The 16,990-nt window shown below is 52.2% G+C and overlaps 2 protein-coding genes across 13 annotated transcripts in view; one reads left to right on the plus strand and one right to left on the minus strand.

The window, feature by feature from the left end:
• The window catches only part of LOC149523089 (uncharacterized), a 48,517-nt gene that overhangs the window by 8,932 nt on the left and 22,595 nt on the right, over nucleotides 1-16,990 (plus strand). The gene's annotated exons all lie outside the window — the stretch shown is intronic.
• Nucleotides 1,603-9,407, minus strand: LOC149523090 (uncharacterized). 4 transcript variants are annotated; one of them, XM_089771250.1, is made up of 3 exons: nucleotides 9,269-9,407; nucleotides 6,001-6,105; nucleotides 1,603-5,699 (listed from the first exon to the last, which is right to left on the minus strand). In XM_089771250.1, the coding sequence occupies exons 1-3, from the start codon at nucleotides 9,405-9,407 to the stop codon at nucleotides 3,430-3,432; spliced, it is 2,514 nt and encodes an 837-aa protein (XP_089627376.1). In that variant the 3' UTR covers nucleotides 1,603-3,429. The 4 variants fall into 4 exon arrangements, with proteins under 4 accessions (XP_089627376.1, XP_089627375.1, XP_089627378.1 ...); XM_089771249.1 differs by having other exon boundaries at nucleotides 1,603-5,702; XM_089771252.1 differs by lacking the exon at nucleotides 6,001-6,105.

The raw sequence follows: 16,990 nt of genomic DNA on the forward strand, positions 1-16,990 counted from the left end.
CGTAGTGCTGGGGTCACTCCAGCAGCTGCTCCAGCAGCCAAGGCCAAAGCCAGGGAGACGGGATGGTGAGGGACTGGGCTGTTCTAGAGTTGTGCTTAAAAGAAGCACCCAGGATCTTTTTCAGGGGGATAAGGCAACACGCCACATTTATTGAACATACATAGATCAATCACGATTTATCATATGCATAGGATACGTTACACTCATATGCGCGCGCGCGCACACACACACACACACACACACACACACACCATCTTGTTACCAAAAGTTGCTTCCCCTAACTGCACTGGCTAGGTGAGTTAGATGGGGGAGGGGTGGAGCTGGGCTTCTGCTGATCCGGATCAATGCTTCCATGTTGACAAGACGAAAACCTGGGGTCCCTCTGCAAGATGCCTCCTATTTATCCCTTTCATGGAGCCAATTAGTCAGCATCTTGCCTTTCTTAATGCTGCTTTAAAGAGAGTTCTTCCGAGGGCAGGCACTTGCTGCTTGACTTCCAAGGCATATGTATGTTCAGTCTTCTTAATGAGCTCACTTTACAGGTAGGCTACGTCTAGACTGGCATGATTTTCCAGAAATGCTTTTAACAGAAAAGTTTTCAGTTAAAAGCATTTTTGGAAAATAGCGTCAAGATTGGCACGGACGCTTTTCCGCAAAAGCACTTTTTGCGGAAAAGTGTCCGTGGCAAATCTAAATGTGCTTTTGCGCAAATAAACCCCGATCGCCATTTTCACGAGCGGGGCTTTTTTGCGCAAAACAAATCTCAGCTGTCTACACTGGCCCTTTTGCGCAAAACTTTTGCCCGAACGGGAGCAGCATAGTATTTCCGCAAAAAGCACTGATTTCTTACAGTAGGAAGTCAGTGCTTTTGCGGAAATTCAAGCGGACAGTGTAGACAGCTGGCAAGTTTTTCCGGAAATGCGGCTGATTTTCTGGAAAAACTGGCCAGTCTAGACACAGCCGTATTGTCTTGGATCTGGCTCCCAGACCTTCTCCACCCTGGCAACTGCTGCTGGAGGTGCTCCCTTTTCATTCTTCTTTCACATCTCATTCATTTCAAGAGGACAATCAAGGAAAGGGGAGAGCTCAGGACATTTTTTCGTCTTACAAGGAAAGTTTCTCTTAATACAAAGTTCTAGGAGAAATGTTAGAGATTCTATAAAAACACTTAAAGATAGATCTAAAAGGATAAGATCTTAATACAAAATTATATGAGTGTGATAATATTACAGGGATTTCTCTACACTAGTGACCAGGGCCTTGTGGTGAGGACGTCTGGTTCCAGCTCTACCTCACTAAAGCGCTCCACTTTGGGATCTCAAAAGGTAAATCTGCAGGTTATTGGAGGGATTAAATAGATGGCAAATGACTAAAAGATGAACAGGACACAGAACATTTCTTAAGAGGCCAAACCATGGGAAGGAGAACAATTCTCTCTGATCCTCTATAGTCTTGTCACTTATAAAGGCATCAATCATGTCAATAGTGTTAATTGTGCCAATGACCAGGGCTCCACAAATAGTGTAATCGACTTGCCCGTGGCGAGTTGATTACATCCCTGGAAGAGCCGGAGAACAATCTGCACATGTGCAGAGCGCAGAACCACGCGCCCTTTGGCAAGTCCTGCCAATGACAATTGTCTCCCTGTGGAAGTTATTTCTCTCAATCTCACTCTCTCACACACGCACTGTGTAGAAGCAACTATAACTTTCTTAATGGATGTTGATTATTTTCTATTCATGCTAAATCAATATGCAACTGATGATGACATATTAAAGGGACTTTTCTATGATTCACAGGGGTCTAAAATATGCAGATACTACAAGAAATCTAATTATTGGTTATACATTCTATATACAGTGTAGTCATGTGGACTGAAGAAAAAGAGCTGGATGAAATGTTCTGGTGATATCCCTTAAATCAGGGGTTCCCAAACTTTTTGACACAGGGACCAGTAAATCCATTCATGACCTTTTGGAGGACCAGTAACATTCATTTGCATATTCATTAAGCAAATGATGAATATTCAAATGAGTTGTTTCTGGTCCTCCCAAAGCCCCCATGCCAGCGTTAGCAAAGCTTTTGATACAGTCACCCACAATATTCTTGACAGCAAGTTAAGGGAATATGGATTGGATAAATGGACTGTAAGATGGAGAGAAAGCTGGCTAGATTAGGGTTCCCAAACTTTTTACTTTAGTTGGAACCCGGTTTTTTAAATAGTTTTTTGCAGCTCAAAAATATAAACACATATAAAAAAAACTGAAAACAAATTAATTTTCAGTTTTCACACGTCTGCATCCTCCACCCAACCTGGGCCAGGGCTTGGGGGACCAGGCGCTGCGTGGGCACTCCAGGAGATGGGAGCAGGAGCAGACTGGGGGTAGGGTAGCTGTCTAGGAGCTAAGGAAGGGTAGGGTTGCCAGGGGTCTGGTTTTGTACCAGACAATCTGATATTTGAGGGTTTTGTCTGAGAAACAAATTGAGAAATTACCAGACATAGAAAATGTCAAGTATTTTCTAATTAGGTACGTTTTATTATAATTCGGTGCGAATTTATTATAGTCCTTAGCTGCAAACAGCCTGGATAGTAGATGTGCTCACGCTGCCTGAGTGTGTCTACCTAGCAGGCAGTTCGCAACTACTTGAGGGAAGGTATGTGGAGGGGTGGTGGCAAAATGGAATCCCCAAGCAGACTCACTTCTCTGCCAGAATCAGTAGGGTCTGCATATGCCCAGGTCAGTCCTGCCTCCCCCCTCCTCCCAATCTCTCGGTCAAGCCCAGCTTCCCCCCCGTCCAGCCCTGCTTCTTGCAGCTGGTTCTCCATCCTCTTCCTCCTGTTCTCCCCTGGCCAGTCCCCCCGCCCAGCCCTGGTTCAGCCGCCTGCCCTCCCAGACTTCTGCTGGACAGCCCCACTGCCTCCAACCCTGCTTCCGCCTGCCTGCCTGCCTTGGGGGTGTTATCTCAAAGATGGAGGGGACTGACATGTAGGTCACTGAAAGGCTACATTAAGGAGAAAAGAATCCCATGAGCTCTCCCTCCCCCAGTTTAGGTGCTACTGTGAAGGGGGAGAAGGAAGACACACCTCTCCCTGCCAGGGCAGCTCTGGGGCTGGAACCGTGGGATAGCCAACTGTCCTCTGGCCACGGCAGGTGTGGGCCAGAGTTGAGGCCAGTGGATAGAGGTATCTCTCCTCACCAAAGCCCTATAAGACTGCATGGCATTTAATAGACTGTATCATAGCCAACTGGCCAGGCAGTTTGAAGAGAACTCAGGTTATAGGTTTCTCCCCTCTGTGGGTCCTCCAAAGGCTAACAAGATTTGAGCTCTAACTGAAGCTTTCCCCACAGTCAGAGCAACTGAAGGGTTTTCTTCCCTCTGTGGGTTGTCTTATATTTAACAAAGTCTGACCTGTTTGCAGAAAAGGCTTCAATCAGAGCTGTTACAAGGTGACTCACTTGTATGGATTATCTGATGGCTAGTAACGCAGGAGCACTGACTGAAGCTTTTCCCACAGACAGAGCAATTGAAAGGTTTCTCTCCTGTGTGGGGGGTCCTATGGTTAACAAGGTTTGACTTCTGCCTGAAGCTTTCCTTGCAGTCAGAGCAACTGAAGGGTTTCTCTCCTGTGTTGTTCATCCTATGTCTAACAAGGTGTGAGCTGCTACTGAAGTTTTCCCCACAGTCAGAGCAATTGAAAGGTTTCTTTCTTGTGTGGATCTTCATATGGGTAACAAGGTTTGACTTCTGGCTGAAGTTTTTCCCACAGTCAGAGCAATTGAAAGGTTTCTCTCCTGTGTGGGTCCTCTTATGGTTAACAAGGTTTGACTTCTGCTTGAAGCTTTTCTTGCAGACAGAGCAGCTGAAGGGTTTCTCTCCTGTGTGGTTCATCCTATGTCTAACAAGGTGTGAGCTGCTACTGAAGTTTTCCCCACAGTCAGAGCAATTGAAACGTTTCTTTGTGTGGATCCTCTTATGGGTAACAAGGTTTGACTTCCGACTGAAGCTTTTCCCACAGTCAGAGCAATTGAAAGGTTTCTCTCCTGTGTGGGTCCTCCTATGGATAACAAAGTCTGACTTCTGACTGAAGATTTTCCCACAATCAGTGCAATTGAAAGGTTTCTCTGTGTGGCTCCTCCTATGGTTAACAAGGTTTGACTTCTGCCTGAAGCTTTTCTTGCAGTCAGAGCAGCTGAAGGGTTTCTCTTCTGTGTGGTTCATCCTATGTCTAACAAGGTGTGAGCTGCTACTGAAGTTTTCCCCACAGTCAGAGCAATTGAAAGGTTTCTTTCTTGTGTGGATCTTCTTATGGGTAACAAGGTTTGACTTCAAACTAAAGCTTTTCCCACAGTCAGAGCAATTGAAAGGTTTCTCTCCTGTGTGGGTCCTCCTATGGCTAACAAGGTTTGACTTCTGCCTGAAGCTTTTCTTGCAGTCAGAGCAGCTGAAGGGTTTCTCTTCTGTGTGGTTCATCCTATGTCTAACAAGGTGTGAGCTGCTACTGAAGTTTTCCCCACAGTCAGAGCAATTGAAAGGTTTCTTTGTGTGGATCCTCTTATGGGTAACAAGGTTTGACTTCCAACTGAAGCTTTTCCCACAGTCAGAGCAATTGAAAGGTTTCTCTCCTGTGTGGGTCCTCCTATGGATAACAAGGTTTGACTTCTGACTGAAGCTTTTCCCACAGTCAGTGCAATTGAAAGGTTTCTCCCCTGTGTGGCTCCTCCTATGGGCAACAAACTTTGAGCTGCTACTGAAGCTTTTCCTGCAGTCAGAGCAGCTGAAGGGCTTCTCTCCTGTGTGGTTCATCCTATGTCTAACAAGGTGTGAGCTGCTACGGAAGTTTTCCCCACAGTCAGAGCAATTGAAAGGTTTCTCTACTGTGTGGGTCCTCCTATGTCTAACAAGGTTTGACTTCTGCCTGAAGCTTTTCCCACAGTGAGAGCAATTGAAAAGTCTCTCTCTTATTTGAATCCTCCTATGGGCAACAAAGTCTGAACTTCCATTGAAGTTTTTCCCACAGTCAGAGCAACTGAAAGGTTTTCTTGTGTGGGTCCTCTTATGGATAACAAGGTTTGACTTCTGACTGAAGCTCTTCCCACAGTCAGAGCAACTGAAAGGTTTCTCTCCTGTGTGGGTCCTCCTATGGATATCAAGGATTGACTTCTGCCTGAAGCTTTTCTTGCAGTCAGAGCAGCTGAAAGGTTTCTCTCCTGTGTGGGTCCGCCTATGGGTAACAAGGTTTGACTTCTTACTGAAGCTTTTCCCACAGTCAGAGCAGTTATGGGGCATGTCTTTTGTATGTATTATCTGATGGTTTGTAAAGTGCGAGTGCTGACTGAGGCTTTTCCCAGAGCGAGAGCACTTAAAGGGCTTCTTTCCTGTGTGGGCGTTTTGATGTTCAATAAGAATTTTACAGTTATTACAAGTGCAGGGTGACTGTTGATGGGGGATTTCCTGTTGAACGGTTTCTGTGTTTCTTTTTTCCCCTCTGCTGCTCTGACTGGATTTACCCTGTCCCACTCCTGGCTGGTTTCCGTGCTGCCTTTCTGAGCTATGCTGACTGTCGCAGCTCTCTCCCTGATCACGTATCTGGAAAATATGCCCTTCAGGTCTTCCCAGTAACATCCAACATGGAGCCACTTGCTTTGGTTCTCCCTGCTGAAGACTTTTCTCATGGTTCTCAGTCAGTGTCCCATCATCTGCTGGGATAGAGAAATAATTCATACAGGAGTTATTGTCCAGGATGAGCTGAAAGGAAACCCGGGAAGACAAATAGAAAAGGGGACACACACTCAAATAACGATTGAATTATCATGAGCTGAGTTCATCCTCCCTCTTCACAACCTTTCCACAGAGGAGAGAACCGAGCCTTCCCCCCTCCACCCACCACACGCTCTGGTTCGAGTTGAAGACAGGCTGAAGAGTCAGACAGACTTAATGAAAAACATAAGTTACACCTCCTATAAACTGGTTTCTGAGTCAGTTTCACTGATTGCTCACCTGTGTGGGTGTTGCTGATGATCTCCCCTTCCTCACAGCTCTGGGGATCTGGGACCTGTAACTCCTCCTCTTGGTCCACACAGGAGACCACAAGAGCTTCAGAGACTGGAAATCCAGTTTGGAGAACAATGAACCAAATGCTTGTTCATTAAGGTCTGTGCCACTGCTGCTTCCAGAAACAGGATCTGACTCACCCACCCAGAGAGGCTCCTTCCCCACCTTGCAGAGACTGGGGTCTGAACGGTACAAGAGCCATTGGTACACGCTCATGTGACGTAGTGGGGGGAACCTTGCTGGTTGCTATGCTGGGCAGTGGGTTGTGAGTGGCCTCCACTGGCTGCTGTCTGCAGTACGGCCCAGCAGGGCAGGGGATGAGTCATTATGCAAGGGGGCTTCGAACCTGTCTGACCAGTGATCTCCCAGGGAGCGAAACAATGGGAAGAAGGAGGGTGGAGCCCTGGCTGGGGGCAGGGCTGGGGTGAGTTAGTTTCTGTAGGGGAACCTGGAGGAGACAGCCTAGGAAAAGGGGCTGGAATTGAGGGGCCCAGTGTCCCCCATCTCAAGGGGGGCTGAGGCATCCTAGGCCCGGTTCCTGTAACCAGATTACATCTGTACTGCGCTGTGTCCTGGTGAAGCAATAAACTCCCTCTGTTCTACTGGCTGGTGGAGTCTGTTCAGGCCATTACGGGGGTGCAGGAGTGGGAAAACCCCAACATGCTGTCACATCATCTGCAGTAAAGGTGCATCACCCCTTGGCCCCCCTCCCCCCCCCACACACACTTCGGAATGGCCCAGCCTTTCTCCAGGACAGCCAAGCGCTCTCCTGTACTCTAGGGTACAACTCAGTCCCCCTCCCAGCCCGTTCCAACCCCCTGGCATATCAGGGCAGGACAGGAACACACTGCTCAGAAGGGGAGCTCTAGGGAGGGCTGGTAGGTGTGACACCAAGGCCCCCAGGTAGGGCTCAGACTGTAGTGGTCACATGGCAGGTCTCTAGGACTTAGAGAGGAAGAACCCAGCAGACCTCAAAGCCTGCTAAGGGCTCTGCCCACAAAGGCTGGGGGACTTCTGTCTGGGGGCTCTTTGGCTCAGATGTTCTACTTGGGTCAAAAGGAGGCAGAGGCAGTTGCCTGAGCAGCTAAGTGAATCCTTGGCAGGCTGTTTCAGGCCCTACCTATGTGCCACACTCCTGATCCCAACTGCCTGCGTCTGGGTGGGCCCTGCTAGCTACCCATAACAGCTGCCATTCCCTCGGCTGCCCAGAGTGGTGCTGGGCTACTCCAGGGACCATCCAGTGCGGAGCTGGGCCGTGCTGCTTCTCTGCTGCTTCTGGGTGTTGCTCGGCTCCCCCTCTGTAGCCTCCGTTCTACTCTGCCAGCTTCAGCTTTTGTGTGGTATCCGAGTCTGCCTCTTGTGGCGAGCCTGGCCTTTGATTTGCTGTTCCTCCAGGGTGGCACAAAATCTATCACCTTTACACCTTGTGAGCATGTTCCCCTCAGCTTCAGCCACACCCTTTCTTGCAGCTTCATTTAGTCTTCAGAAGATCAACCTGTGACATGACCATGGAGATCACTGCACTACCGCTGTTCCACAACTGCAAGAAACCATGTGCGAAGTGTGCTGAGTGCCATGTCAACGGGAACGTTCTGATGTGATGACTATGATTACCTTGTTTATGTCCATTATTTTTGAACTAGAACAGAATGGTGGGGCAGTGGGTACCAACTAACCAGGAAAACACGTTCCTGAGCCGGAGGCGGCCAATCAACACACAGATCTCCGCAGTAACGGCAAACACAGTCCTAAGAGATGGCTCAGAAAGACACTAACCTTTGAACACAAGAGCAGGATGAGGGGATAATGGATACGGATGTTTTGTTCAAAGAAACAGGAAGGAGGCTAAAGGGTAGAACACATGGAACGCAACATGCATCTTGTTTGTGTCAATGCACGAGAGGAGAAGTCACAGGAACGGCATGCTGATGCTGGCTGGGGACAGTATTCTGACTGCTGACTGAGCTGGTACCGTTATTGGGTTGGGACAAGTCTCACTATACCTGTGTCTGGAGCTGGGACACTAATTTTCACCATAAACTTGGCCGAGTGCCTTAGCCTCCAAATGGAGCCTGAGTCTTTCTTAGTAGCAACCCTGAGCTGTGCTGCATGGATAAGCCGTAGGCTCTCCCAGTGCCGTTGGCATCAGTCCTCCAGAAAGAGCTGCCCTGAACAGTTGTAACAACGCTCTGTGGCACTAGCAGCAATTCATATGGCACTGCAGTCGCTACAGAAAGGAAAATTAACAATCACAGCAGCACCTGGGAACTCTGGTGTAAATCAGGACACCACTGTGCTATCGGGGTGCTCATATGGAGCTAAGCATCACCCCTCTTTAGTGCTGGTATCCTTCCCAGCCCTGAGAAACAGGGACACCCTATAATAGCTATTGCAGAGAAAAGCGACCACTATTACAGACAGTCTAAGGGACTTGATCAAGGTCACATAGGAAGACTGTGACGGGCAGAGAACTGAACACAGGTCTCCTGAGCATGAAGCCAGACATTCACATGGGAAGAAAAAGTCCCTACCCGAAGATATTTCACTCTAAAAAGACAACACAGATGATGTGATTTATCTCCACTGCACAGAGAGGCAAGTGAGCCCCAGAGAATGAAGCTGAAGTTTTGAAAGGAAACCCAACCTGTGCCTGAAACACAAGGAGAGCTCTGCTCACGTTTCTCTACTACCCCGAGAAAACACTCGCAGAGCGTGAACTGCCTCATCCATAGTCGCTCAGCTTCAGCACCCAGCCCCTCTCACTGGCAAAAACCAGCATGTCAGAGATTACCCACAGGCAGGGAAAGACTCTGGAAACCGCACCCTCCTTCCAGTGGCTCAGCCCACTGTCAGAAGGGGACCCTGCAGCCACTAACTGCAGCCAGACCCAGACGCACAACTCTGGTACCTGCCGTTCCTGCCTGAGCCCTTCCGCTCACACCTCCGGCCAAAGCACAACATGGGCAAGATGGTGGGAAGCCCATTGAAACCTTGGCTGTCGGAAGAGCAGCACCATTGTTATGTCCCTGAACCTGCTTCTCCTGGGAGCGGGCATGGAGGGGACAGTGTCTCACACAGAAGCCAGGATTATTGGGGCACATACTCCTGACAGTGGGGGGCAGGAGCAATGAGGGACCCTAAACCAAACTGAACCCAACCCAGCTGCTCCAAAGCCCAACCTGTTTCTGATACCTGAGGGGACAGGAATCCTTACCCAGCCAGCTCACAGCCTCGTAATTCTCCTGCATCACGTCCCAGTAGAGGGCTCTCTGGCCTGGGTCCAGCAGGGCCCATTCCTCCTCAGAGAAATACACAGCCACCTCCTCGAAGCTCACCGGCTCCGCCACGGCCATTTCCTGTCCCTGGCGCCGCAGGCTGGGGGCTGAGCTGGAGACAGACCTGGGTGTTCTGCAACCTGGCAGGAGAAGAGCCTCATTGGAACGTATTGTAACAACAGATGTAGCACACAAGGAAACTGGCAGCAAAAAATGTGATGAGAAGTACAAATATACGAGTAAAATGCAAAATATTTGTATATACAATAAAGAGAAAAGCAAGGTGGGTACTTCAGTGGCTGCAGGACAGGGAATTACAGAAATACAGATTTTGGTTATAAGTGTGCAAGTATAAAATTATTTTCCAAAGTATTTCGGAGCTTTCACATTTAATAACCTGGCCGGTAGTGGAGACAAAATACAGGACTATGTAGCACTTTAAATACTAACAAGATGGTTTATTAGATGATGAGCTTTCATGGGCCATACCCACTTCCTCAGATCAAATAGTGGAAGAAAATTGTCACAACCATATATATCAAAGGATACAGTTAAAAAAATGAACACATATGAAAAGGACAAATCAAATTTCAGAATAGAAGGGTGATGTGGGGGGGAGGAAGGTAGATATCTGTGAGCTAATGGCATTAGAGGTGATAATTGGGGAAGCTATCTTTGTAATGGGTAAGATACGCAGGGTCTTTGTTGAGACCTCCTCATAGAGTGTCGAATTTTAGCATGAATGACAGTTCAGAGGATTCCCTTGCAAGTGCAGATTTGAAAGGCTTTTGCAGCAGGATGCAGGTGATTAAGTCGTTGAGACAGGGTGTGACGTAGTGGGGGTACCTGGCTGGTTTCTATGCTGCTGGCTCTGGGGTGGTCCCACTGGCTGCCGTGGGTACCAGGACCCAGCCAAACAGGATGAGTCACTATGCAAACCAGTGGCCAGACACCCCCCATGGAGAGGAACAAAGGAAGGTGGAATGCAGCCCTGGCTGGGGGGCAGGGCTGGAAGTTAGTGAGTTGGTTGCTGGCTGTCTGGGAGCATGGAGGAGAGCCTAGGGGAAGGGGCTGGAGTTTAGGGGCTCAGTCTCCCCCATCTCAAGGGGGCCTGAGGCATCCTAGCCCAGTTCCTGTAACCAAATTACATCTGTGCTGCGCTGTGCTGGAGGAGCAATAAACCACCCTCAATTCCACTGGCTGGTGCAGTCTGTTTGTGCCATTTCGGGGTGCAGGAGACGGGGAACCCCCAACGCGCCGTCACACTGGTGTCAGGAGTGGGATCCACTGCACCCCGTGGATGAAGCTCCCAGCGGCTAGCGACAAGGCGCCGTAGAAGCAAGAGCCCTGGAGCCAGGCATGCTTGAGGCAGAGCGAAGCGGTTCCCTGGAATCGTGGGGTGCTGCAGCACTAGACTGCTGAGTCTGCACCAAGAGGACCAGCGGGCAGATGGCCTACGCCCAACTCTTGAAGGCAGAGCTGGTGGGGCTGTGCAGAGAGAGGGGCTTGCCTGTGCGGAAAGCAACCAAGGCCCAGCTGATTACCCAGCTGGAAGAGAATGACCAGCCACAGGGCCAGGATCTTGTCCCCAGGGGAAGCAGCCAGACCCCCCCTGAGAGTGTGTCAGGCTCAGAGAGGGGGAGGAGCGCTGGAACCCAACGGAGAGATGAGACAGCATCTCCTGGGAGGCCTGCAAGCCGTAGCCCATCTAGGGCAGGGGCCAGCCAAGCAGAGCTGCGGCGGCTGGAGATCCAGCTGCGGATCAAGGAATTGGAAGTAGAGGACCGAGAGAGGGACCGCCAGGACCGAGAGAAGGAGCGCCAAGATCGAGAGAGGCAGCGACAGCATGAGCTGACCATGGCAGAGCGGAGAACCGGCGGGGCACCGGCTGCGCCAAGTGCGGATGGGCCCCAAGGTCCCAGGACTGCCAGACGCTTGGAGAGGCTCGTGGTGGCCCAATTGAAAGACGTGGGCGACATAGACGGATTCCTCAGTGCCTTTGAGAGGGCCTGTGGACTGCAACGGGTTCCCCCAGCTGACTGGCTGCAGGAGCTCATCCCCGCACTGAACCAGGAGGCGGCCGGAGTGCTCAGTCAGCTGGAGGACCTACAGCCAGGGGATTACAACCGAGTCAAGGAGGCCCTGCTGCACAAGTTCGGGCTGACCCCCGAGATGTACGGGAAGAAGTTCCCGGGGGTATAGAAAGGGCCACGGGAGACCTATGTGGACCTGGCCTCCCGCCTGGCGCAATACTGCCGCAAGTGGGTGTCTGGAGTCGGAGCCCCGACTGCAGAGGAGCTGCTCAAGCTGGTCATGATGGAGCAGCTCTATGAAGCGTGCCCACCCAAACTGAGGCTGTGTCTCAAGGACCGGAGACCAGAGAACCCCCAGGAGGCCGGGAGACTGGCGGATGAGTTCACGGAGAGCCGGTCCGGGTGTGAACGGGAGTCCCGGAGAGAAAGGGAACCGCGCAGAGACCGGATCTCGGCTGAGCGACGGAGGGAGTCAACTACGGGGCGAGACCAAGGAACAGGTCGTCTGTGCCCCAGAGAACCAGCCAGGGCCTGGACAGAGACAGCCCAAAGCCTAACTTGCCATCGCTGTGGGCAAAAAGGCCACAAGAGGGCTCAGTGCACCAGGTCCCAGGACCGGGGACTTTCCAGGGTTAACTGGCTGGGGCAGGAGGAAGGGCAGGCTGCCCCAGAGGCAGGGGCTGGCAGGCAAACCTCAGCTCAGAGAGAGGGGAAGGATGCTCAGTGCACCTCCCCTGGGAGGTCTGATTCTCAGGAGGCGGATTTCTCCGTGTACCAGGTGGGGGCAGGACGGCCCCTGCGGAGCGAGTGCCTCATACCCCTGGAGGTGGATGGTAGGAAGGTGACGGGCTTCTGGGACACGGGGGCGGAGGTGACTCTGGCCCGATCCGACATAGTGGCCCTAGAGCGGATACTACCCCACACCCAGCTGACCCTGAAGGGCATGGACGGGTCCCCGTTTAAGGTGCCTGTAGCCAGGGTGCATCTGAAATGGGGGGCAAAGGAAGGCTTCAAGGAAGTGGGGGTGCACCCGCACTTGCCCACCGAGGTGCTGATGGGGAATGACCTAGAGGAGTGGCCCCATGAATCCCAGCGGGCTCTAGCCACTACCCGGAGCCAGAGCCAGCGGGGGGCTGACAACCTGGGTCCAGGGAAGGACTCCTGGCAGCAGCCTCAGGGTCCCATCCCAGTGGACACGGGGTCCAGCCAGGCTGGGACTCCGGACCTAGGCAGAGGTGGGGGACAGGTCCCGATCCCTGCCTCAGCAGCTGAATTCCAGGCTGAGGTGCAGGCAGACCCCTCCTTGCAGAGGCTGAGGGACCAGGCTGGCCTCCGTGCAGCTCAGCCCCGGGGGAGAGGTGGCCAGGAGAGATTCCTGCAGGAGCGTGGACTCCTGTTCCGTGAATGGCTTCCCCCCAGGAAGGTGGGGGCATGGAGGGTCCAGCGGCAGCTGGTCGTCCCCCAAAAGTATCGCCTCAAGCTGCTGTATTTGGCCCATGACGTTCCCGTTGGGGGCCACCGGGGGATCCGGAGCACCCGGCTGAGGCTGCTCCAGCACTTCTATTGGCCGGGAATCTTTACAGCCGTACAGCGGTACTGCCAGTCCTGTGACTCCTGCCAGAGGGGCGGGAAGGCCCAAGACAGGAGGAAAGCAGCTTGGGGGTCTCTACCCCAGATAGAGGACCCTCTGGGTTTGCTGAGAGAGGTATGGGAGGGGAAGTCCTTCCTGGATGGAGCATCGGGGATGGAAGCCGCCCTGGCTATCCAGAGAAGGCTCGCTGGGCTCATGGCCCCGGCCTGAGAGACCCTGGCCAGAGATCAAGGCCAGCGGAAGGGTGGGTGTGACCCCCGAGGACAGGCCTGTGCCAGTCGCCCTGGAGTGGGGTGGCGAGTGGACGGAGGAAAGTCAGCTCATGTGGGGCCTCGCCACGGTCGGCCCGAGTCAAGGGGAGCACCCATGTCCCCAGGGCGGGTTCCCACGCAGAGGACCCGAACTTCCCTAGGTCATGAGCGGAGTGACCCTGCTCAGTTCGCTCTCGGAAGGGGGGAGAACTGTGACGTAGTGGGGGTACCTGGCTGGTTTCTATGCTGCTGGCTCTGGGGTGGCCCCACTGGCTGCCGTGGGTACCAGGACCCAGCCAAACAGGATGAGTCACTATGCAAACCAGTGGCCAGACACCCCCCATGGAGAGGAACAAAGGAAGGTGGAATGCAGCCCTGGCTGGGGGGCAGGGCTGGAAGTTAGTGAGTTGGTTGCTGGCTGTCTGGGAGCATGGAGGAGAGCCTAGGGGAAGGGGCTGGAGTTTAGGGGCCCAGTCTCCCCCATCTCAAGGGGGCCTGAGGCATCCTAGCCCAGTTCCTGTAACCAGATTACATCTGTGCTGCGCTGTGCTGGAGGAGCAATAAACCACCCTCAATTCCACTGGCTGGTGCAGTCTGTTTGTGCCATTTCGGGGTGCAGGAGACGGGGAACCCCCAACGCGCCGTCACACAGGGTCCTTTCTGGTTGAAATGGCAAGAAACTGTTTTTTCATTGTGATCCTGTCTAATATCTGTTTTGTGGATATCTTTTCATATGTGTTCATTTTTTAACTGTATCCTTTGGTATATATGGTTGTGACAATTTTCTCCCACTATTTGATCTGAGGAAGTGGGTCTGGCCCACGAAAGCTCATCATCTAATAAACCATCTTGTTAGTCTTTAAAGTGCTACATAGTCCTGTATTTTGTCTCAGCTACACCAGACTAACACGGCTACACTTCTATCACTGGCCGGTAGTGAACGTTCAGGAAGCAAAATCTACCCAAGTGGCCGGCGATGTGAGAAAGCACCAGGCTGTGGGTGACCGTATTTCCCTATGTTGGAGACTGGACACCTGGTAAAACGACTCTTATTCAAGTGAGCTCAGCGGCAGTCCATCAGAACTGAGCAGCACAAAGGTTCAAATTAACATCAAATCCCTGTTAAGCATAATGACTGTAGCTGGCGCATTCTTATCTTTAAGGCTTTAGGATTCAAAAGGGAAGGGGTACACATCCCCCCCCGACACACACACACATATGCTCGGGGGTCTGACAGCACTGACATGGAATGTTAAGTATCAGTTAATTGAATAGTCGAGTAACCTCAAGAATTCGTATGAGTCGCTCGACTATGCTATAGTCCCTGGAGGTGGGCCGGCAGCCAGCGTGTTCCAACCTTCTCCCAAAGAGCCCCGTACGACACCACGCTGCTGCCACTCCTGCATATCAGAGGCAGTAGTACAGAGTCATACTGATCTGAGAGAAGAGCCAGTTTAAAAAGCAGCCCTCCTCGTGGCCCAGCTGCCTGTTGCCCTCGGCTGGTACCGCTGATAAAGTAGCACGGGGTGATAGCAGCCCCTGAGCTCTCAGCCCTGTCTCCTAACACACTTTAAATGCAGAGACACAGCAGGGGTAGGTCTCAGATCCATTTCAAGCCAGGACTCACCAGCCTGCTAAAAAAGTTACTGGAAAGTATGTGGCTGTGTCTAGACTGGCCAGTTTTTCCAGAAAATCAGCCACTTTTGCGTAAAAACTTGCCAGCTGTCTACACTGGCTGCTTGAATTTCCACAAAAGCACTGACGATCTCATGTAAGATTGTCAGTGTTCTTGCGGAAATACTATGCTGCTCCTGTTTGGGCAAAAGTCCTTTTGTGCAAAACTTTTGCGCAAAAGGGCCTGTGTAGACAGCTCAGATTTGTTTTCATCAAAAAGGCCCGATCGCAAAAATGGCGATTGGGACTTTTTTTTGCGGAAAAGCGCATCTAGATTGGCACGGACGCTTTTCGCAAAAGGTGCTTTTCCAGAAAAGCGTCCGTGCCAAACTAGACACTCTGTTCCGAAAATGCTTTTAATTAAACTTTTCCGTTAAAACCATTTCCGGAAAACCATGCCAGTCTAGACGTAGCCTCTGTATGTGTGGGTGGGGTAGGGAAAGTATGTTGTCTATAGCATTAACCTATACGTTTTTGCTGAATTGGTTAACTGACTAGACTATTACAGCTCTAGAACTGAATCTGGTGCTGTCCTCTGAGCCAGTCTGGTAAAGAGGGAGGACACTGTCTGGGGCAGCCACTGGACCCCCCACTTCCTATTTGTGGGCGGGCAGCTGGGTAGCAGGGATCTGGCAGCGGCAGGACTCACCAGCTGATAGGGAGGGAGACAGAAACTATGGGACAATTTTAAAGAACAGCCGGGCTTGAATCTAGCCCTGTCCCTTTAGCCTGGGATGTCTGCTCCCTAACTAGAGTGCTAGGCAGGAGACAAAACAACAGCTTTCATAGGCAAGCCCCAGCTGCTGAATCTCACCCCTTGGGCAGCATCCACCTCTCAAGAAGGAAAGGGGCATCTTCTCCAGGCACTGGCCACCCACACAGTGCTGGGAAGTGGGTGCTGTCCCCTCTCCTCTGTTTTTCCAAACACTGCAAATACCCCCTGCCCTTGGGTATTTTTTCCTGGCAGGGCCCGGATCTTATTCTTAATCCTGCCACCTGTCCATAGGCATGCCCACAGGGTGTGCCCAGGCACACCCTAATGTTTCAAAGGTCCACTAAGGAACGGACACTGCGCCGGGTTTGCCACGCATGCGTGGTCAAAACCGGCGGGTCTTAGGATCCCATGGAAAGAGACAGCAGGGACCAGCAACATAACCCTGCCTCCCAGGCAAGCGAGGTAAGTGTAAACCCCAGGCAGGAAGGTGGGAAGAGTGTCCCGGGCAGGGGATTGGGAGCAGCAAGGCTAGCCCAGGGGTTGGCTCGGCTCGGGAGCAGCGCAGCTGGTGTGGGGGGGGTCGGGTCAGGAGCAGCGTGGCTGGCACGGGGGATTGAGAGGGGCTAGCCTGGCCTGGGGAGGGGAGGAGAGGGGGCAGCGCGGCTGGCCCGGAGTCAGGGGAGCCTGGGGGCAATGCAGCTGGCCGGGAAGGGAGTGCCTGGGGTTGGGAGCAGCGCAGCTGGCCTGGCCCGGGCAGGGGAGTGGGAGGTCAGGGGCAGTGCGGCTGGCCCGGGGAGGGAGGGAGGGAGGGCCCGGGGTCGGGGGCAGCGCATCTGGCCCTTACCCCCCCAGAGCTGCTTCCCATCCCTCTTCCTCCCACCTTCCAGATTGCACCCCACCTTCCAGTCATTCCCCGTCACCGCCAGGCTTCAGTCTGGCACCCAGTCGGAAAACCAGGAAATACCAGACATTGCATGTGTCGGGTATTTTCTGGATTTTTTTTTTTAAACCAGACAGAGGGCCCAAAAACTGGACTGTCTGGTAGATAACCGGACACCTGGCAACCCTATGAGTCAGACCTGGTGCAGGCACCAGGTGATGGGGACTGCCAGAACTTTGGGAACCCCTTAAAAGGAGGATGAGAAACCTAATACAGACAGTAGGGAGAGCACCAGAAGGGTGACCCTAGAACTCTGTTACAGACCAGGTGGCGGCTGCTGGAGGAAAAGGGAAAAATAGGGGGAAAGGGACAGAGAGGAAGGGGCTTGTGCTGAGGGGAGGGGGGCAGGGCAGAAGAAGAAAGGAGAAGGCACCACGGGACAGGGTGGAGGAGAGAGACAAATGTCAGGGGGACAAGTGGAGACAATGAGGAAAAGGGCAGGAGGGGAGGTGTCAGT

This window comes from Pelodiscus sinensis, chromosome 19 (assembly GCF_052426305.1).
Source record: "Pelodiscus sinensis isolate ZL-2025 chromosome 19, ASM5242630v1, whole genome shotgun sequence".
NCBI lineage: Eukaryota > Metazoa > Chordata > Testudines > Trionychidae > Pelodiscus > Pelodiscus sinensis.

Excerpts from the sequence above, each read along its gene's own strand:
- LOC149523090 (XM_089771249.1), bottom strand. The coding sequence starts at position 9,407 with ATGGCCGTGGCGGAGCCGGTGAGCTTCGAGGAGGTGGCTGTGTATTTC. Across the intron at positions 6,106-9,268 it reads CGAGGCTGTGAGCTGGCTGG|TCTCTGAAGCTCTTGTGGTC; the intron begins GTAAGGATTCCT and ends CTGGATTTCCAG. Across the intron at positions 5,703-6,000 it reads CATCAGCAACACCCACACAG|CAGATGATGGGACACTGACT; the intron begins GTGAGCAATCAG and ends TCTCTATCCCAG.